This window comes from Podarcis gaigeae, assembly GCF_964106915.1.
Source record: "Podarcis gaigeae genome assembly, chromosome: 9".
In the NCBI taxonomy this organism is placed as follows: Eukaryota; Metazoa; Chordata; class Lepidosauria; order Squamata; family Lacertidae; genus Podarcis; species Podarcis gaigeae.
Window position 1 is genome coordinate 61,743,722 of NC_139685.1, and position 19,879 is coordinate 61,763,600.

At 41.1% G+C, this 19,879-nt stretch overlaps 1 protein-coding gene across 5 annotated transcripts in view; it reads right to left on the reverse strand.

The window, feature by feature from the left end:
* Window positions 1-19,879, reverse strand: part of PDLIM5 (PDZ and LIM domain 5) — a 129,481-nt gene that overhangs the window by 103,975 nt on the left and 5,627 nt on the right. For all 5 annotated transcript variants that reach the window (XM_083756436.1, XM_083756435.1, XM_083756434.1 and 2 more), the window contains one exon: window positions 19,641-19,776. In XM_083756436.1, coding sequence (XP_083612562.1) covers window positions 19,641-19,736 — 96 coding nt within the window. In that variant the 5' untranslated portion in view covers window positions 19,737-19,776. The remainder of the gene's footprint in view (window positions 1-19,640; window positions 19,777-19,879) is intronic.

The window sequence follows — 19,879 nt, forward strand, 5'->3', positions numbered from 1 at the left end:
GGTATTTGTTAAGGATGGCAAAAAAGAAAGAAGTTAGGAAATAGTGCTCATAGCCTTCCAGCTGTACACTAGAATTTCACACAGATGGAAGAAGCTGAACCCCGATGGATATTTGAAACCCAGCTCTGTGCAAGCTAATAGCAAATTTGTTTCATTGGACACTGTATCTTGATGCATGAGACTTTAGCTGTAATGACTGTGAAAGGAGAGGAGTTTGTCTAAAAGTGAGTCAAAGTTGAAGATATAAAGAACACTCAAAGCCCCACTTGTCGTATTTATGCTTTCTCCTCAACTTCTATATCAGGGCTTGCCAACTCAGCACTGGTGAGCAAAGGCTTTTACTGATGGCCCTGGGAAGGTGCCCCAGACTCTGAGTTGTTGTTGTTTTAAGTAAGTCTCTAGTCCTCCTGGAAAGAAAGTTATGGATCAAAATGTGCAGGTACTTTTAAAGCAATTTCTGTGAAATGAGAGCAAGTGTTGTGTGGCTACCTTGTATATTTTCCCTGGAACTGAGGAATGTTCCCTGCTGCTATTGGTTAACAACAGCATCAGAGTGTTTGTGTGCAAGGGAGAGGAAGATATCAATATTGTGTGATCTCCACAAGCAGGACGTAGCTGACTTTCCATAAGGTTGTCATGGTGGCTGTCTCTTATTTTTGTGTTTTGGTGCATGTGTGCACAGAGCAATTATTTTGTGATAGGTGCCACCAGAACTCTCTCAAAATCTAAGCTGTGCCTTCTGGTCCAAAAAGGTTGGCAACTTCTCCTGTTCTACAGTCATGGAAAAGTGAAAACAGTTAATAGACGGAAGTTTAGCTCTGTTTTTGTTTGTTTTGTTTGTTTGTTTGTTTGTTTTTGTTTACAAGATCAAAATCTACCACATTCAAATATTTTGAGTGTGGCTTTCTCTATATGCAGGCAAATCAGCTGCCTCAGAAAGCATTTTATTTTCAGCAAGATGCTAACCACCATCTTATCAGATTGGCAGCTACCATTAACATGACATTGCTGTTTGAACAAGTCAAAACTAAGGCAATTCTCCTTTAGCTGTCAAAAGCTGGGGGGGGAGCAAATATGTTGAAAATTATGAAGTAAGAATTTTTAGCTTGATTTTAACTCAAAGTATTCCCAGTGTTGGATAAACTGTAAAGCTAACCTTGACTTCAACTTTTATTTATTTGGACATTATATCCTGAATTTACATGCAACAAAATCCAATTCACAAAGGCTTATGATATAAATATAAATCACAATGGGTTTTTTTAAAGACGATAAAAATGACAGTAAAACAGCATCATAAAACCACACCATCAGCAGCAGACCAATAACATAAAAAAGCTCGACTAAAAAAAAAAAAGTCCACCTTAACACAATAGCTTTTCCATATGCTGCACCATCATAACTAAGAAGACCCTGTCTTTGCTTCCCAACAGCTGTATTTTCACTGGCAAAGGGACAATGAGGAATGCTTCAGAAACTGAATTGCAAATCTCAGGCAGCCTCTTATGGCAAAGAGGCAATTCCTCAGGTGGTTCTTTAGATCAGAGGTAGGGATCCATGAGCCCAAGGGTTGAAAGTGGTGGTCCAAGTCTCCCTGGCCCTTGGGACTTTCCCTGGGCCACATGCCTAACTGGCCCTGCTCCACGCCCTTGAGTGCTTTTGCCTGGCTGGAAAGTGTCCTAGAATTATGCTAATGCCTCTTGCTTGCCTGGATAGAGACACAGGTGGAAGTGTAGAAACCTATGACTAGGCATGACTGGAATGCAGTCTATTGTACAAAAGGCAGGAGTCACATCTGTTGCTCCCCTTGTTGCCTCTTGACCTGCTCACCCACTGGCATGTGCCCCCACCTGGATCCCTGAGCCTTAAATTGAGCCCAGAAACAAACTGGAAGCCAATGAAGTTGAAACATAACTGGCATGATATGATCTGCCTTTCCACCCCCCGCACAAAAGTCTAGCCATTACATTCAGAACCAAATGAAGTTTCCATGCTGTCCCCAAGTAGAGTGCCATGGCAGCAGTGTAGGCTCCAATCTTGTACCAATATTACATGGCTCCTATTTCTCTGTAGCCATCAATGTTTCCTATGTGCATTGGTTCAATCTTCAGACCAACTTCTGACTGGTGTCTGCTTGATTCATGATTCACACTGCAAGCTGAGCCAACAAGGCAGCACTCCAAAATGAAAGCTTGCTCTATGACAGGCCATTTAGTCACATTTTCACCAATGGTTCATTCAGTCTGGTGTCCTTCCTCAGACAGTGGACAAATGATGCCTCTGGGAAATCCACAAGGAGTGAATGGAAGTGACAGTTTACTTCATATATGAAAGTACTGTATTCCACAGCTGAGCACTACAGCTTTGAAGAACTCTCCAAAAAAAGATGCAGCTTTGTGATACACTATAGCACTACTAGCACCTCAATCTGTCCTTAAATATCAAGAGTCTTCAGTGCTATAATTGCAGAATATCACTGAGAGTGGAAGTCAGGGTGCTAAGGTCACATAGGGCAGCTGTGTGAAAAGTCACTTCTCAATACTTAACATCCATTAAGAAAGTCTAACAAGGCCATATGTGCAGTGTTCAAAATTAGCCAGGTGCATTTTGAACCTGGCCTTTGACCACTTTCAACCAAGTGAAGACGCCTGGGCACCAAGATGGTGCCTGACATTTCCACCTTCTGGAGGTACATGCCTGGTAATCATCAGATCTGGACTGTTTGTACACACTAATACCCCATCCTGTAGAATTCTATCAGTTATATTTTATCTGCACAATTGGAATGAATTTCTGGAACCAAAATGCTATTTCTGTGCAGCCTGAACAGGACCAATACCATTAAGAGAAAGAGGTCAGAATAGGCCAATATATATGTGGACTGTCCCTGGGAAAAGTGACTTTTCTTCTTTAAGTTCTCAAAGCTCTTAACCTAGCTCAAGGTTGTCGTCTGAAATAGCCAGATGTTTAAATGAGAATCAATAACAGTCAGCCCATTTCTTTGAAAAATAAGACTTTACAGTCGTCTTGTCCCAAAATGGCAACTAAACATTCCATTTTGGTGACTGTAACCTTGGTTTAAGGAGCCATTTGGCACCTAGAATGCATATCTGAGTTTCTAACACTGCATATGTTCACCTGAAAAAAATACCATGAGTATACATATACAAACGATTACCAATATAAATCACCTTAGTATATTTCATATATAACTGAACTCACCAGAAAACATGGATTCACATGAGCTAATTCAATTCTAGAACAAAATATTGACAAAGGCTTTAAACGATTACAGAATGTTTGGTGCCATGTCAGTGAGACAGCAACTTAATTCTGCACAGTTATGGAGCTGACCTAGGCTATTCATTAAGTACTTAAGGCAGCAGTCTCACCCAGGTCAAGTATCAAAACAAGTTCATGACACTTAATCCTGCCATGATCAGCATTTGATTTAAAAGTTCAATCTGGAGGGGGAAATCTTCTATGAGGAAACTGGGACAGTCCAAAAGGCCAGAGGCACTGGAAGAGGATTTCATTCCACTTTTTAAAGAAGTGTTGCAAAGTTTGATTCTGAGAACTTCTTTGAAAGAGCTCAGTTCACTATATAATGTACAATTAAATTTAGAAAGATTCCACTCCCCAATTTGTGCCAGTCTACCTGCAGGCAACTTTACTGTAATTTCACAACTTGCAACTTTGCACCAACACAGCAGTAAGCACACCTCCTAGAAACCACTCAGTTTCCTTGGTGTAGTATATTTCTATGACAGAAGCATAAGGTGATTTGTGATCCACACTCAGACAGCAGAGTTTTATTCAAAGTCCCAATACCCAATTCTTCCTTAAACACACCAGTTCCTTCAACTTCTGCACCCACAATACAAAAATGCAAACCACTACTATTTCTTCCTGAAGTTCATCTGAGAAGCTGTTTTACAAAATACCAAAAAAGGAAATGTGTCATCTGGTTAGGCACCAGAATGTCACTTAACAACACTGGGAAACACAGACATACCACAAAGGGGAAAGATCGTGAAGGTCACTTGGAGTTTCTGCACCACATTGACAAAGCTGGAAATGATTACCACAACCCTCACTGGCTTAGTTTATAGCCCACGATCTTCTCCAAAAGTCTGAAACGTCTATCGTGTATGCTGCAGCCACAGAAGTATCTGTACTGTGTTAACCAAAAGATCAATGACAATAGCCAGGCTTCCACAAATAACAAAGGAAGTAGGAATAAGTGTGCAGTTCAAGATATGTGCCCCCAAATCTGTTGGAATGTCAGAGGAGACAGAGGGAAAATTTCTGGATTGCATAAAACCAGTGATGCTTATACCCAACATGCTCTGTTACCGTGATTCTGGTTCACATGTTTTATTGCTGTCTAACGCAGTCATATGGGGGACAATCATGCATCTTGGTTCAGTAAGATGCTACTTCTATTAGCAAACAGCAATAAGAACACTCCACCACATGGGCTAAGTTGGGGTAGGATGATGGCAGCACCATATGATTCTACAAACTGCCTTGTCATCCACAAGAGAGGGAAGCAGAAACCAAAGGAACAGTGGCCTGTTCCTAATTTTAAATCCAGAGTTGTCTGGTACAATGTCAAGCTTGCAACACTTCATGACTGCTGGAACTCAGTCCCAGAAGTAACATCAACCCAAAGGCAGCAACGAGAATTACCATACCAATGGTTTAACAACATGACCTAATCTATCAATGACATGGAAGGGCACAATTAAGATACATACATACAGCTGCTGCGGTCTTGCTCCAATTTTGGTTGCTAGAATAGGGATGGGGAGCGCCTCAATTTGTTCTCTGGCAAGCAAGGTTTGCCGCCAATGTCCATCAGTGGTGACAGCAGGGCCCTGCAGAGTTCCTCATCATTGAAGACAGCAAGACTTGCTTGCTAACAAACAACTGGAAGCACACTTTTAAGCTTCCTTTTGTTCTCTCACAGCCACATCTCTACCTGCCAGGAGGGGGTGAGAGGGCATGGCTTAGGAGACGCAGCCTTGCCAGGACAAATTGGGATATGTGCAGGGCCTAACTTGGTGCACAGGTTGATTGTGCTCAAACTCTGCTATACAGTGGTACCTCTGGTTAAGAACTTAATTCGTTCTGGAGATCCGTTCTTAACCTGAAACTGTTCTTAACCTGAGGTACCACTTTAGCTAATGGGCCTCCTACTGCCACCGCGCTGCTGGAACACGATTTCTGTTCTCATTCTGAAGCAAAGTTCTTAACCTGAGGTACTATTTCTGGGTTAGCGGACTCTGTAACCTGAAGCGTCTGTAACCTGAAGTGTCTGTAACCCAAGGTACCATTGTACTGAACTCATGTAGATAGCCCGGAGTTGCACAACACAGCACCATTCAAGCACTCATTTTTTGTGCTGATGGATCACAGATACTATAATAATGTATCAGCTTGCTTACATTTATTTCAATTTCCCTTTGTAATAAATACTTCTTATTATGATTGGAATAATCAGTTTGATAAATGGTGACTCTTAGTTACTGTTTTTATTGTATTAGTTAACTTTAATATTTCACATCAATTCCTTGTCTTATGCAGTTTGTTATGTCTGTGTTGCAGCTTGCTAACTATAATGCAAGTAGGAAACACAAAACACTATTTTACTGCCCTATAAAATACCATTTGACCATCATGCCCTTGAGCAGCAGCTCCCAAAAGACTAATCTTGCATATCTGAGTAACCCATATACATTCTACTAATTTTGAAAGGGAAAGTGCTCCCTTTTCTCTACCTACCATGAGCCGCAAATGAATTGTGTATATTGCAGAAGCGCTGCCAAGCACATGATAGAAAAAGGGAAAGACCAATTCCCTCAACCCCCATCTATTACTGACATAGAACAAAGAAGCTATATAAGCCAAGAGACCATATGTTTAAAAGATATTTTGGGTTGCATGTAAAGAGTGTTTGCTTTAGCAGTTAAGCATAACATGCACAGAGTGTTATGTAATAAAAGTCATGGGCTCTTTCCGAGCTTAAATTCACATTCATTGAACATCTAGAAAGCTGGGCTGGTTGAAAGATCCATACATGACAAAATTATGTAAAGTAGCTAAGGCTATAACACTAAAGGTGAGTCACTAAAGAGATCCTGAAGAAGTGATTATAACAACTTGACTGATTGGGGGTGGGGAGAGAATGCATATGACAAAATAATTCCAGGCTCCCTGTGGATTATCTTCACAACATCAGTGCAATGGCATGAATCCTGAAATAGAAGTTAAAGAACTCAGTAAGTCCACATAGGGAAGTTCCCCAATTTTTGGATAATTCTCCATGCCCATAATACCCACCATTCCACGTCATTCAGGCCACTATTCATATGAACACCTTTGCAGAGGGTGCAGGTGATTGCAAGGGGAAGGAAGGGATGAGAAGCTTTCCTTCCATGAATTAATTTCCTTTAGTTAACTTGGGAGCCAAGCCAATATGATGCAACAGTAAAACAAATGTGCAAGGGAAACAGGAATAAAAGTACCTGGTAAGTATGACACAACCATGTTTTTCTAAGAGCATTAAAGGATGCAAAGAAAAGCAACAAAACAGCCTAGTAAAGACTGGAAAAAATGGTTCATATTCCTAAGGCAATACTACCAAGTGCTCTGGCAGCGAGGCACCTGGGAACTTTTGGAACTCCTGATCAAGTGTCTAATTCTAGAGAGGTTGTGTTAGTCCATTGCAGCCAGCACAAAGAGACTTGCTTATGGCTCCTGTAGGATTAACAAGTTTATTGCAGACTAGGTTGTCATGTCTTGAGTCTGAGCCAATTTTGTGAAGTGGACACTTAAGTAAGTAGGTAAAAAAAAGAAGTATGCCAGACTCTTGATGCTTTTAAATAAAGTACAAAATATCAATCAATAAAAAAGAGATAAATAGGTGGCAAGGGATTACACAGAGCACAAGTACAAAGAGAATCCAATGGATGAATAGATTTTCTCTGGGACTTCCGGAGGCGGCGCGAAACAGCAATGGCGGTCCTCTTTGCGCTGTGAAGAGGGGCTCCGCGAAAAAGGGTCGTCCGCTGCGGCAAAGCGGAGACCCATTAAGAAAAACCGCAGGCAGAGCGAGCCTGCGGCCGTGGGACTCGGCGGGCGCCTGGAGCCCCCCCAGAAGCGGGGAAGGAGCCTCGTAAGAGGCTCCGGAACGTGAAAGGGGGAGCGGCGCTGTGAGTTCATCGCTCTTTTCGTGGAAGCAAAGCCGCGCTGCTGCTGATGATGAGCGCTGACCTTTCTTCTTGAAATTATCGGAATTGGAGCAACATACCCGTGAGTAAGGGTCCTAAATTTTCCAACTAAATTGAAGAAATTCGGCCGAAAGCGGGAGGCGAGTAACAGGAAGTCCGCCTCCCGACTCTGCTAATTAGATCAAAGCAAGGGCTCGGAAACGAGCTGAAGTATTTAAAAAGGGATTGTAAAAGTGGAAGAAAGGGTGCATTGAGAGACTCTGTATTTTGAAGATAAAAAGGAAAGAACTGTGGGTTGTATAGACTTTTATTCTTTAGAACTATCCTCCAATTTCTGGGCTAAACAGGGCTGAAAGAGATAACCCCGTCACCGGGCTGCCAGTGCATAGAAAAAGAACTGTCAAATTGCTGTCAAACTGACGACATTGTTGCAGAGATCGAAATTGTTGCATAGACTGAGATACTAACATTAAACATTGTTGCATGGACCTGTATCGATACTTTATGGCTGGATTTTAAGAGATTAGAAGTTCTGGAAACCTTCCTTTTGTGTTTGGGAATTACAAAACTCAATATGGGGAATTGAGGAACTTCAATGGCGGAAAATAGTTCCTTTCTTTTTTGAAGCTTTGAAATACTCCCCCTATAGGACTGTGGAAATATAGTTGCATGGGAACTGAGCTTTATTGAAACTTTTTGTGGTTCTTTTTATTTATATTTGGGACTTGTTTTTCCCATGGGACAAAAGACCATTTGACCTTGAACAGAGGCAGGTGTGGAATGAGCGGCACAGGGAGAACAAGAGCAGCTAAAGCTAAAGATAAAGAAAAAGAGAAAAAATCTGGGCAACTTTTGCAAACAACTTTAACTCATCACCGCAGATCATCTGTCCCAACTGTGCTGACAGCACAGGAGGTGGAACTAGTGCAGCCTGCTGCAGAAGACATGGCAACTGGAGGATCTGAAACAGTTTTAAAACAAATTTTGGAACAATTGGCAGTCTTAAACCAAAAAGTGGACAATCAAACATCAAAGATTGACCAAGCTACATCCTCTATTGGCAAATTAACTGAACAGGTTTCGCAGCACACTCAGGCAATTGAGAAATTGCAAGGAGCTACGGCAGAAAATTATAAATTAGCTGTGGAAGCCAACCAAAAAGCAGAACAGGCGAACTTAAAGGTGGATGAAATTAAAGGAGAGGTAAGACCTTTGAGAAGGCAGGTAGGGGAACAACAAGCCTACCTGGCATTGGTTGAATTGAAAAGTAAAGATAGTAATCTCAGGATAAGGGCTATCCCGGAATTGGAACAAAATAATCTAGAGGGATTTTTGACACTTTTGTTCTCCAAATTCTGGGGAATTGAGGAAGAAAAGGACTTTAAAATTGTGACAGCCTTTAGACTGGGAAAATCAGTAAAGAAAGACAAGCCCAGAGACTGTTTGGTTGCTCTGAGATCAAGAGAAGAAAGGGATAAGATATTAGGCCTACATTTTAAGAAACCTTTGGAGGTAGAAGGTAAAAGGGCCGAAATTTACAGAGATATACCCAAATATCTCTTGGAACTTAGGACTACCTATATAGATTTGACCAAATTGTTGAGACACAACGGAATTCCTTACAGGTGGGAGTTTCCACAAGGACTTTCATTTACTTACAAAGGAAGGAAAATAAAGATTAAATCACCTGAAGACCAGCAGAAGTTCCTACACGACCACGAGGAGGACCTGCAAAAAGGAGCTGCAGCTTCTTGGCCTCCACCACCACCGGGACCATCTCCAAGAGTTATACCACCAGGACCAGGACCAGCATTACCTCCCCCGGGATCGGGAGGAAGCTTAGATACCCCATTGTAGAACCCGTCAATTGATTCAGGATGTCTCTACAGCTTCTTAGTTGGAACATAAATGGCGGAAACTCCCCGGAAAAAAGAAGGAAAGTCTTTCACATTTTGAAAAAGGAACAACTGGACGTTATCTGCCTACAGGAAACACATGTGACAAGGCTCCATAGAAAAGTGTTAATTAACAAAAGACTAGGCCAATAATTTATTTCTTCAGACAAAGTTAAGAAGAGAGGAGTGGTGATTTACGCAAAGGAGAGCCTGTCACCGAAATTTTTATTCAAAGATGAATATGGCCGAATTTTGGCGATTGAAATACAGACGCAAGGAGAAAAAATTTTGATATTAGGAATATATGCTCCAAATGAGGGAAAGTCGGAATTCTTCAGGAAGCTGCATGAGACTATGCTGGATTATTTGGACTATAGTAACATCATTATGCTGGGTGATATGAATGGGGTTGTGTCTGTAAATATGGATAAGTCACAAAGTGCCAACATATCGAAAGACGGCAGACTACCCAAAACTTTTTTTGAAATGACAGACAATATGGACTTAGTAGACATTTGGAGGGTTAAGAACCCTCTAGGGAAAGAAGGGACTTTCATTTCTGAAGCTCATCTGACATGGACACGAATCGACCAAATCTGGACAACTAGAGGACTGGCACCTAAGACTAGAAAAGTGGAAATCTGCCCAAAAACCTGCTCCGACCATAATGCTTTGAAAGTGGAATTGAGACTAAATACAACCGGATCCTTTAGATGGAAAATGAATGACACTATACTAAGAGATCAGGAGATTGTTAAGAAGGCCCAAAAAACTCTAAAGGACTATTTTGAGATAAATTTGAATACTACTGTGGAAAAAAGAACAATCTGGGACGCAAGTAAGGCAGTCATGAGAGGGTTTCTTATACAACAAAACACGATTAAGAAAAGGCTCTGGAATGAAAAGAAGGAGAAGATATTGGAGAGAATAAGAGAAGGAGAGAAAAAATTAAGATCTAGGCCTAAGTCGAAGGACGTGTTAAGAGAAGTGAAATTCTTCCAGGCGCAATATTCAAAACTGATAAATCAAGAGGTGGAATGGAAAATTAAACAAATGAAACAAAGATCCTTCGAATCGGCGAATAAGTGTGGGAAACTGCTAGCTTGGCAGTTGAAAAAGAGACAAAAGCTTAATACGGTTACAAATCTAGAGATCGAAGGGAGAATGGTTCAGAAACCCGAGGAAATCAGAAAGTGCTTCCAGAGGTATTTCAAAGAACTTTATACACAAGGGCCGCAAAAAGCCTCAGAGGTGGATCAATTTCTAAAAACTAATGGATTACAAAAAATACCCCTGGAAATGAGAACAAACCTGAACTGTAATATTACACAGCAAGAAATTGAAAGTGCCATTCAAAATCTTCAACTTGGCAAGTCCCCAGGCCCGGACGGCCTAACCTCCAAATATTATAAAGTTTTAAAGGACTATTTGATACAACCTTTGATGGAGGTTTGCAACCAGATAATGGAGGGAGGGAGGGCACCGGAAACGTGGAAAGAAGCTTTCATCACATTGGTACCTAAATCAGAGACTGAAAAGACCCAACTTAAGAACTACCGCCCCATCTCACTCCTAAATGTGGATTATAAAATTTTTGCAGATATTTTGGCAAATAGACTTAAAAAAGTACTAAATGAAGTGATTCACAAAGACCAGGCTGGCTTTCTCCCTGGTAGGCATTTGTTTGACAACACAAGAAACATTATTGACATTTTGGAACTTCTACAAACAAATTTGAACACCAGAGCGGTTTTGATTTTTGTTGATGCAGAGAAGGCCTTTGATAATATTTCTTGGATGTTTATGAAGAAAAATTTGGAAGGGATGGGAGTGGGGCGGGGGTTCGAAAATGGTATAGAAGCAATCTATACAGAACAAAAAGCTAAATTGATAGTAAACAATGTGGTGAGAGAGGAGTTTAAAATTGAAAAAGGGACACGCCAGGGGTGCCCTCTATCCCCCCTATTGTTTATTTCAGTCCTGGAGGTGTTGCTAAATATGATTAGAAAGGACCGGTTGGTCCAGGGAATTGAGGTCGGAGTGAAACAATATAAATTGAAAGCATTTGCAGATGACTTGGTATTAACACTTCAGGAACCAGTCTCCAGCACTAAAAGAGTGTTAGAATTAATTTCTGATTTTGGTCGGGTGGCGGGGTTTAAATTAAATAAGCAAAAAACCAAGGTTTTAGCAAAAAATTTGACAGCTACAGAAACAGATGAGTTCTCCAAAGAAATGGAGCTGAATGTGGTTAAAAAAGTAAAATACCTAGGGGTATACTTGACCTCCAAAAATTTGAATTTGTTTAAAGATAATTATGAGAAATGCTGGTCAGAAATCAAAAGAGACTTGGATATATGGTCAAGATTGAAACTTTCCTTGTTAGGCCGAATAGCTGCTGTAAAGATGAATGTATTGCCGAAAATGTTATTTTTGTTTCAGGCCCTACAGATCGTGGACAAGGTGGAATGTTTTGGAAAGTGGCAGAAGGATATTTCTAAGTTTGTTTGGCAGGGCAAAAAGCCCCGAATAAAGTTTAAAATATTAACTGATGCGAAAGAAAGAGGGGGATTTGCCCTGCCAGACTTGAGGCTATATTATGAATCTGCAGCCTTCTGCTGGTTGAAAGATTGGATTTTATTGGAGAACACTGATGTCCTGGATCTGGAAGGGTTTGACAATGCGTTTGGGTGGCATGCATATCTGTGGTATGACAAGGCCAAAGTGCACAAATTGTTTAAAAACCATATTGTCAGAAGAGCAATTTGGAGGGTCTGGATAAAATACAAAGACTTATTGGAGAGTAAAACTCCGAGGTGGCTCTCACCGGTGGAGGCCAAGGCACGTAAGAGACCCAACATGGAGGCCCACTGGCCTAAATATTGGGAAATAATTGAAAAAACTGGAGACAATTGGAGGTTGCTAAGTTTGGAGAAATTGAAAACTAAGGTACGAGATTGGTTGCACTATGCGCAAATTCAAGAGGTATTTAAAATAGATAAAAAAGTTGGATTCCAGGTGGAAAAATCGAAACTAGAGACTGAATTGTTAGAGCCAAAAAGTAAACTACTTTCGAGAATGTATAACTTGCTGCTTAAGTGGAATACACAGGATGAGACAGTCAAATCCGCTATGATAAAATGGGCTCAGGATGTGGGGCATAACATTATGTTTGCAGACTGGGAAAGGTTATGGAACACCGGTTTGAAATTCACGGCATGTACTGCCTTGAAGGAAAATATTATGAAAATGGTATACCGGTGGTACATGACCCCAGTCAAGTTAGCCAAGATATATCATCTGTCTGACAACAAATGTTGGAAATGTGGAGAGGCGGAAGGGACATTCTTTCATCTCTGGTGGACCTGCCCGAAAGTGAAGGCCTTCTGGGAAATGATCCATAATGAACTAAAAAAGGTATTGAGATTTACCTTACCTAAAAAACCAGAGGCCTTCCTTCTGGGCATGGTGGACCAGAGAGTGCTTAAGAAGGACAGAACCTTTTTTATGTATGCTACCACAGCAGCAAGGATCCTGATTGCAAAATACTGGAAGACACAAGATTTACCCACGCTGGAGGAATGGCAATCGCAGTTGATGGACTATATGGAACTGGCTGAAATGACTGGCAGAATCCGAGACGTGGGAGAAGAAACAACTGAGGAGGATTGGGAAAAGTTTAAGGACTATTTGAAAAAACACTATAAGCTGTATGAATGTTAAAAAAAATGCACCTTTCAGGAAATTCTAGCTTCAGCAAATGTAAGTTATTGGAATGAAAATTAAGACACAAGAATTCAGAGGTAAAATAATGAAATAACTTTATTGTGTTTAATATAAAACATATAAAAATTGAGTGACAGTAAAATTGAAAATAGGGAACATGATAAAATGGAAGTTACAATAAGTTTTGAAATAAGTTAACAAATTGCTGATGCTTTATAAGACAGAGAACGCAGGGTTCGGAGGATGTGGGGAAGTCCTATAGGTTAGATGGAAAAAGAATATGGAAATTTGTTATTTATATCTCTCTTTCTTATAACCACTCTTTATTCTTTTTTCTGTATTTCTGTACTTTTAAAAAAAGCAATAAAAAAAATGTTTTTTTTAAAAAAAGATGAATAGATTTTCTCTGATGGGGAAAGTTTCACTCCTGTCCAGCAGACAAGCACATTGGTATCGTACATCAATCATATGATGCAGTAAAAAATTAGGTTGTTGCTCAGAATAGACACTCTCAGTAAACTAAATTAAGCAAGTTTTAAAATTAAAGATATCTTCAGACACAAGACAAAACAATTAGACCTTACTGCATGAATCCATTTAAGGCGTAAACTGACAGGGTTTTGCTGCATTCCTAAAGTTCAGAAGCCAACTATGAAAAACATTTTATTTGGTCAAGGAAATACCAATTTTCCCACTATTTTAAGCAAACAAAAGATAATCTTCTGTCATGCATTTCCTTATATGGATAGTAGGATGGAAGGCTTTCTCCCCTCCTTTCAAAAAAGTTAGGAACCCATATTATCTCCTGGCACTCAACCAAGAAAAACAAACAAACCTTTCAACTCCCTGTCTCTTCTCACAATGCCCTTAAAGATAACCATCGACAAATGAATAATGAGAAAGCAGTTTCAACTAAAAATAGCTCTTCAAAATGGTGGGGACACTGACTGGAGTAGCCAGCCCTCTGAGTTTAGTATGAAAATAAGAAAAACAAAGTCTAATTCTTCCTCGTTTACATTAAACAGAATGTACTTGTGTGGAACTTGCCCAAAAGCTCATTTTGGATGTTTTGCAACTAGCCATCTGCTTCTTTGTTATTGCCTGTCAGCTAAAGCTCTTTCTTTGAAATGAATATAAGGTAGAAACAGATTCAGTTAGGATGGTTTCTCATGCTACATTTTGCATTGTAGATAACTATTAGCAAGCAGTATAATGTAGAGGAAAGGGCACATGAAAACTGCTTCTTTGCCCTTTAAAATACAGACTGGGCACCTGTTCCCCTGCATGCCAAGTTTCACCACCATTTCACGTGTTCTCCAGCATTGTGGCCCAGAAAGGTCCTATTTCCCCCTGAAACTAGTGTGGAACTGGTTGCACAGAGCAAATTAGGTTGCAAGTTCATTCAGAAGCTTTCCCATTGAGAACCCTCTATTGATACAAAGACAAATGAATAGTGCCACCCACTATTCAGCTGAAGTATGATCTTGTGAGCTGCTATGTGCCCAACCTATCTCTGGTCCCAATACAAACAAGCTTCAGTGTACACTATTTCCAGGTTTCCCACAATAGCACAGCCAATACTTGCAGAACACATGCTTGGAGTCCAGCTCCCACTGCAGCTTTTCCCTCCCTCCCTCCCTCCCTTCCATCTCCTCTGCAGCCACAAGCTACTCAACCTACTATTCTCCCCCTCTCCATCCGGTTAACATGGTTAACAGCATCATCCAGTTGAGTGTTCCTGTATCTGGATAAGTGGAACGTTCAGCAGATATGAGTGAACTACGGAGAGCACATATACAACTACTGAGTGGCTAAACCTACCATGTTTGTGTGTGAAGAGTGGAGGGCAGAGAGAGAGAAGTGGGGTCAAAACATACAAATATATTATGTAAACATATGCATCTGCAACTTTCCACACGTTCGTTCATTTGTTTTGTTACAGGTGTGAAATTAAGCTTTCTGTCCACTAGGTTGTGCTTATAGGCAGTCACTCCTAGCAAACAAACTCTACAAAGTTTACTGCTACAAATATTTCATAAGAGGACACAAGTATTTAAGTCTATTGGAGTGAGGAGAAAGGTGTGCACAACAGATCCAGGAATCTGTGTCATGCTTCTTTCAAGCATTTCAGTTGATATGAAAGGCATCTTAAACTTATATGGCTTACCTTCATTTGACATTTAACTGAAAGCTTCTTATTTTAAACAGTCCAGATTTGCAACCTACTTAAGAATGAAGCCAAGCAAGAAAAAATGTTTGCTTTTCCTATAGTGGTATAATTCGACCCCAGTCCAGCAACTGTGGTGCATGAACGTATGTTCACTAGACTCACAGAGGAACCAGCTCCCCTTGGAGACAAGGAATGCTCAACTAATTATGATAGGGAGGATACCCACATATGCCCTCTGAAAATCAAGCAAAAGAAGGGGGATTCAGAGGCCTCCTTGGAGATTTGATACATACTCCTCAAGCATAAAATTCATCCTATTACTCAACAGAAACAATGAACACAATACCATGCTGGAAGTACTCAACAGTGTTTTAAAACTACATCTACTGGCTAAGGTTCTTGTGCTTGCTTTTCAGCTTAGGAGCAAAACTGCCTCATGCCCATTTGCACCTCCTTCACAGTCTTGAGAATGGCAGAAGGAACAGGATCAGAAGCTTTGTTATGCTAGTACTGTATCTGTCTCAGTGGTAGAGCTTCCATGCTCCAGATTCAACCCCTAGCAATGCCAGGGACGACTGGGAGAGGCCCCCTGCCTGAAGCCCTGGAGAGCTGTTGTCAGTCAGTACAGTGGTACCTCAGGTTACATACGCTTCAGGTTACAGACGCTTCAGGTTACAGACTCTGCTAACCTAACCCAGAAATAGTACCCCTCGGGTTAAGAACTTTGCTTCAGGATGAGAACAGAAATCGCACAGTGGCGGTGCGGCAGCAGCAGGTGGCCCCATTAGCTAAAGTGCTGCTTCAGGTTAATAATAGTTTCAGGTTAAGAACGGACCTCTGGAATGAATTAAGTTATTAACCCGAGGTACCACTGTACCTCGGGTTAATAAGTTATTAACCCGAGGTACCACTGCAAAAGCCTCAGCGCCTAGGGCTTGCCGATCGAAAGGTCGGTGGTTCGAATCCCTGTGGCGGGGTGCGCTCCCGTCGTTTGGTCCCAGCGCCTGCCAACCTAGCAGTTTGAAAGCACCCCTGGGTGCAAGTAGATAAATAGGGACCGCTTACTAGTGGGAAGGTAAACGGCATTTCCGTGTGCGGCTCTGGCCCTGGCCAGAGCAGCGATGTCACGCTGGCCACGTGACCCGGAAGTGTCTCCGGACAGCGCTGGCCCCCGGCCTCTTGAGTGAGATGGGCGCACCAACCCCAGAGTCTGGCAAGACTGGCCCGTACGGGCAGGGGTACCTTTACCTTTACCTTTTACCACTGTACAGGCAATGCTGAGCTAGATGGACTGATGTTCTAACTCAGTATGAAGCAGCTTCCTGTTTTGCATCTGCCTACAGAGCCAGGAACTGCAAGGCACAACAGCAGCAGCACATGTGAGGAGGTTGCTCTGCAGGGGTCCAGCATCTGGCTACTTCAGCTGTCATTTCCGAGTCTGGGTCATTTCCTCCAAGACCTGCTCCAGAGATTCAGAAGCAGAATGACAACTGGAATAACTGAGGGCTCGGGGAGGGGATGATGATGATTTTTGTTACTTCTATAATATTTCTTGTTTATGTTACTGTATCTTAAGCTATATATCATAAGCCACCTAGACAACTTCATTTAGTAGGTGGGCATAAATACTCAAAATAAATAAATGCCTAATCTAAAGAGACATTATACATAAGGTGATTTAATGTAATGGTACTCCTAAAATACCCTTTAATTCCGTTCACAGTTTTGTTCCCGTCCGCTTTTTACTCCCATTAAATGTTTTCCAATTCTCTCTCTCTTCCTTGCTGACTACCTTTACTTTACTGTTTCCATTCTAGGAAGTTAGTCACTAAATGAGCTTTCCCCAGCATGGTGCCCTCCAGATGTATGGGGCTGCATCTCCCACCAGTCCCTGCCAGCACACCAATGGCCAGGTATGACGGTCATTATAGCCCGTCACATCTGGAGGGCACCAGGTTTGGAAAGGCTGCCCTAAATTAAATCTGATTCCATGGGTCTTCCCCATAATCCAATTTCCAGAACCATAAACCGGGTTGAAAATAGCAGGCTTGCTATGGCAACCGTGAAGGTAAAAATGGCAAATTGTTTAAAGTTTCGTAGCTTGCAATTAGCTCAGATCAAAGCCTTCTCCATTCGCTTGAGCTTACTTCACCCGGCATTTGAAAGCTGAAATCATTTTTTCCATTTCAAACAGGCAGCTACCAATTCTACTGAAGCTGTGAGTGCAGTGGTTTTTATGAAGGAAACTCTTGGTGCTTTACTGAATATGACTTTTGCTTTTATGGATGGCTCTTGCTAATAATAAAATCCATTAGGAACTAATTTCTATTTAGTCACCGTTTAAAAGTGCTGTTGAAAAGTATTTTTAAGCTTCCCTTTGTACGCAGCAGTATGGAGATGCCAGCTCCCAATACAAAGCCATAAAAATAACTTGCTCTCGCAGTACAGAATGAATTGCACGCATGACTTCCCCCAAACCCAAGAAGGTCACAACAAGACAGCAGGACCTTGGTAAAGGGCACATAAACAGCTCTGCTCCTTTGTTCGCGCATTTCTTTATCAACATTTAATTAGCTAGCACTTCTGGCTTTACTGGGAAGAGAAGAGTGTTGTGTTGTACACCCTGTTCTGATGTACCCATAAGACAACACAGTTCCATTATACTATCAGAGGAGCAATTGATCAGCATACCAGAATGAAGTGTGTTAATTCCAACATGCCGTACAAAGGAACACACACTGAACATTAACTCCAATCTACATTTGAACTGTGTGTGTATGTGTATAATGTATTTGTAGTCCTAGTTCATACTTATTAATATGGATGCAATCCACTGGGGACCTGTCACACACACATAACCATGATGCATAAATTGCATTTGCTTTCATGAGACTTGCATTATTAAATTTATATCCCACCCTTCCTCCCAAAGGAGCCCAAGGCAGCACTGCTGTTACAAGACGCTAGTGGGTTATGTATTGGGAATTAATGTGTTAGCCGGACCATTTTAAAAATGTGGTCTTTTAAGGAAGCAGAGGAAAGAAATGCAATGGGGGGAAAACAGTCCCTTTATTTACCCTAGGATACTTTAAAGACCCCTGCATGGTAATACACATTTTTTTCTAGTTTAAAAGAACAACTTACAAAATAGATCCAACCTAGAGACTCCATGACAGCTCCGAACTCCTCAACATAATCAGCTTTGGAGAACACATTTTTCCAAGTGTTGACTCCCCTAATGTGTTATCTTAAACTGCTTGCTTTGAATTTCCTTTCTGCTATATTACCCATTTCCTTTGTTTTTCCGTTGTCTATGCCATTGGCCTTCAACTGGTGGATGAGGACTTAACCACAAACATTACCATCATGGGTTCCCAAATGTATGCTTGGGTTATAGGAAGATCCAGGGTTAAAAAACATTGAAGACTATTGGACTGTGCTATCCATCTGTTCTCTCTGATCTTATGATGTTAGAAAACATTTCTGTCTACCATCACCACACACAAGGGCCCTTTTAAATATTTTTAAATGAAATAATTTGAGCTACCTTTGCAAAAGAAAGTAGTAAGTATTCTAGTCTGGAATAGTTAACAGGAAACTATTTTCTGGGTAAGAAGTCATAGGGTTGCCCTTTCACAGGGCACATATACATTATTCAACAGCATTTTCCTAGTCAGTTGACTACTTTTACCAAAGGATGGGGGGACGCTGGTGGTGCTGTGGTCTAAACCACTGAGCCTCTTGGGCTTGCCAATCAGAAAGTCTGCACAATGGGGTTAGCTCCCTTTGCTCTGTTCCCAGCTTCTACCAACCTAACAGTTTGAAAGCACACCAGTGCAAGTAGATAAATAGGTATCACTGTGGCGGGAAGATAAACAGCATTTCTGTGTGCTCTGACTTATGTCACAGTGTTCTGTTGCACCAGAAGCAGTTTAGTCATGTTGGCCACATGACCTGGAAAGCTGTCTGTGGACAAACGCTGGCTCCCTGAGCCTGAAGTGAGATGCGTGCCGCAACCCCATAGTCACCTTTGACTGGACTTAACCATCCAAGGTTAAGTCCATATGTTTACCTTTACCTTTACCTACCAAAGTATGGATATGAGAAGACCTGGGCATTTTAACAAAGTCCCAGTCCTAAATTAAGTCCCACAGCACTGTCTATCCACATCTCACTTACACTAAATGAAGGGAAAGTGAATCAGGTTCTGGCTGTTGCTTTTTGCCATTTTACAACCAGAATGTCTATCACAATTAACACATTCAAGTGTATTCTCTTATCATATCGTAACTCAGATGCACAACTGATAAAAAGCAAGAACACAAGCAAAATACTAATTATGATACAAACACAAAAGGACAGGAAATACTCTTTTAATTAGTGACTATGTCAGATAATAAACTTTTGAAGGCCATTACCACCACTTCCAAGACAGGACACTGCTACTTCTCTTAAAAACAAGATGAATACCCAATTGCACCCAACTGAATTGAATGCCTCTTCATTCAGCAGACACATAATGTTACCAAATATTCCTTTTCACTAGTTTCAAGTGGCACATATTTGCTGCAGCTTTTGACATAAAAAGGTTTTTAAAAGGCAAAATAGGCTCACCCGAGAGATGGTCAGAGGCATGTTGAAGTCTTTGCCACCTTGAAGCCTGAAACCCCAGGGGGCTGGACCAACCAAAGAAACGCTGTAGTTGTTCATGGCGTCTGGAAGTCAAGGTCTAATTCCAGAGAATGAATGCCTGTAAGGAAGTTTTAAAAGATTATTTGGAAAGTTGAAGAAACTCACGTACAAAGAACAATTGCAATACGGCCTTCAGATATTAACATTTTGAATTCTCTAAG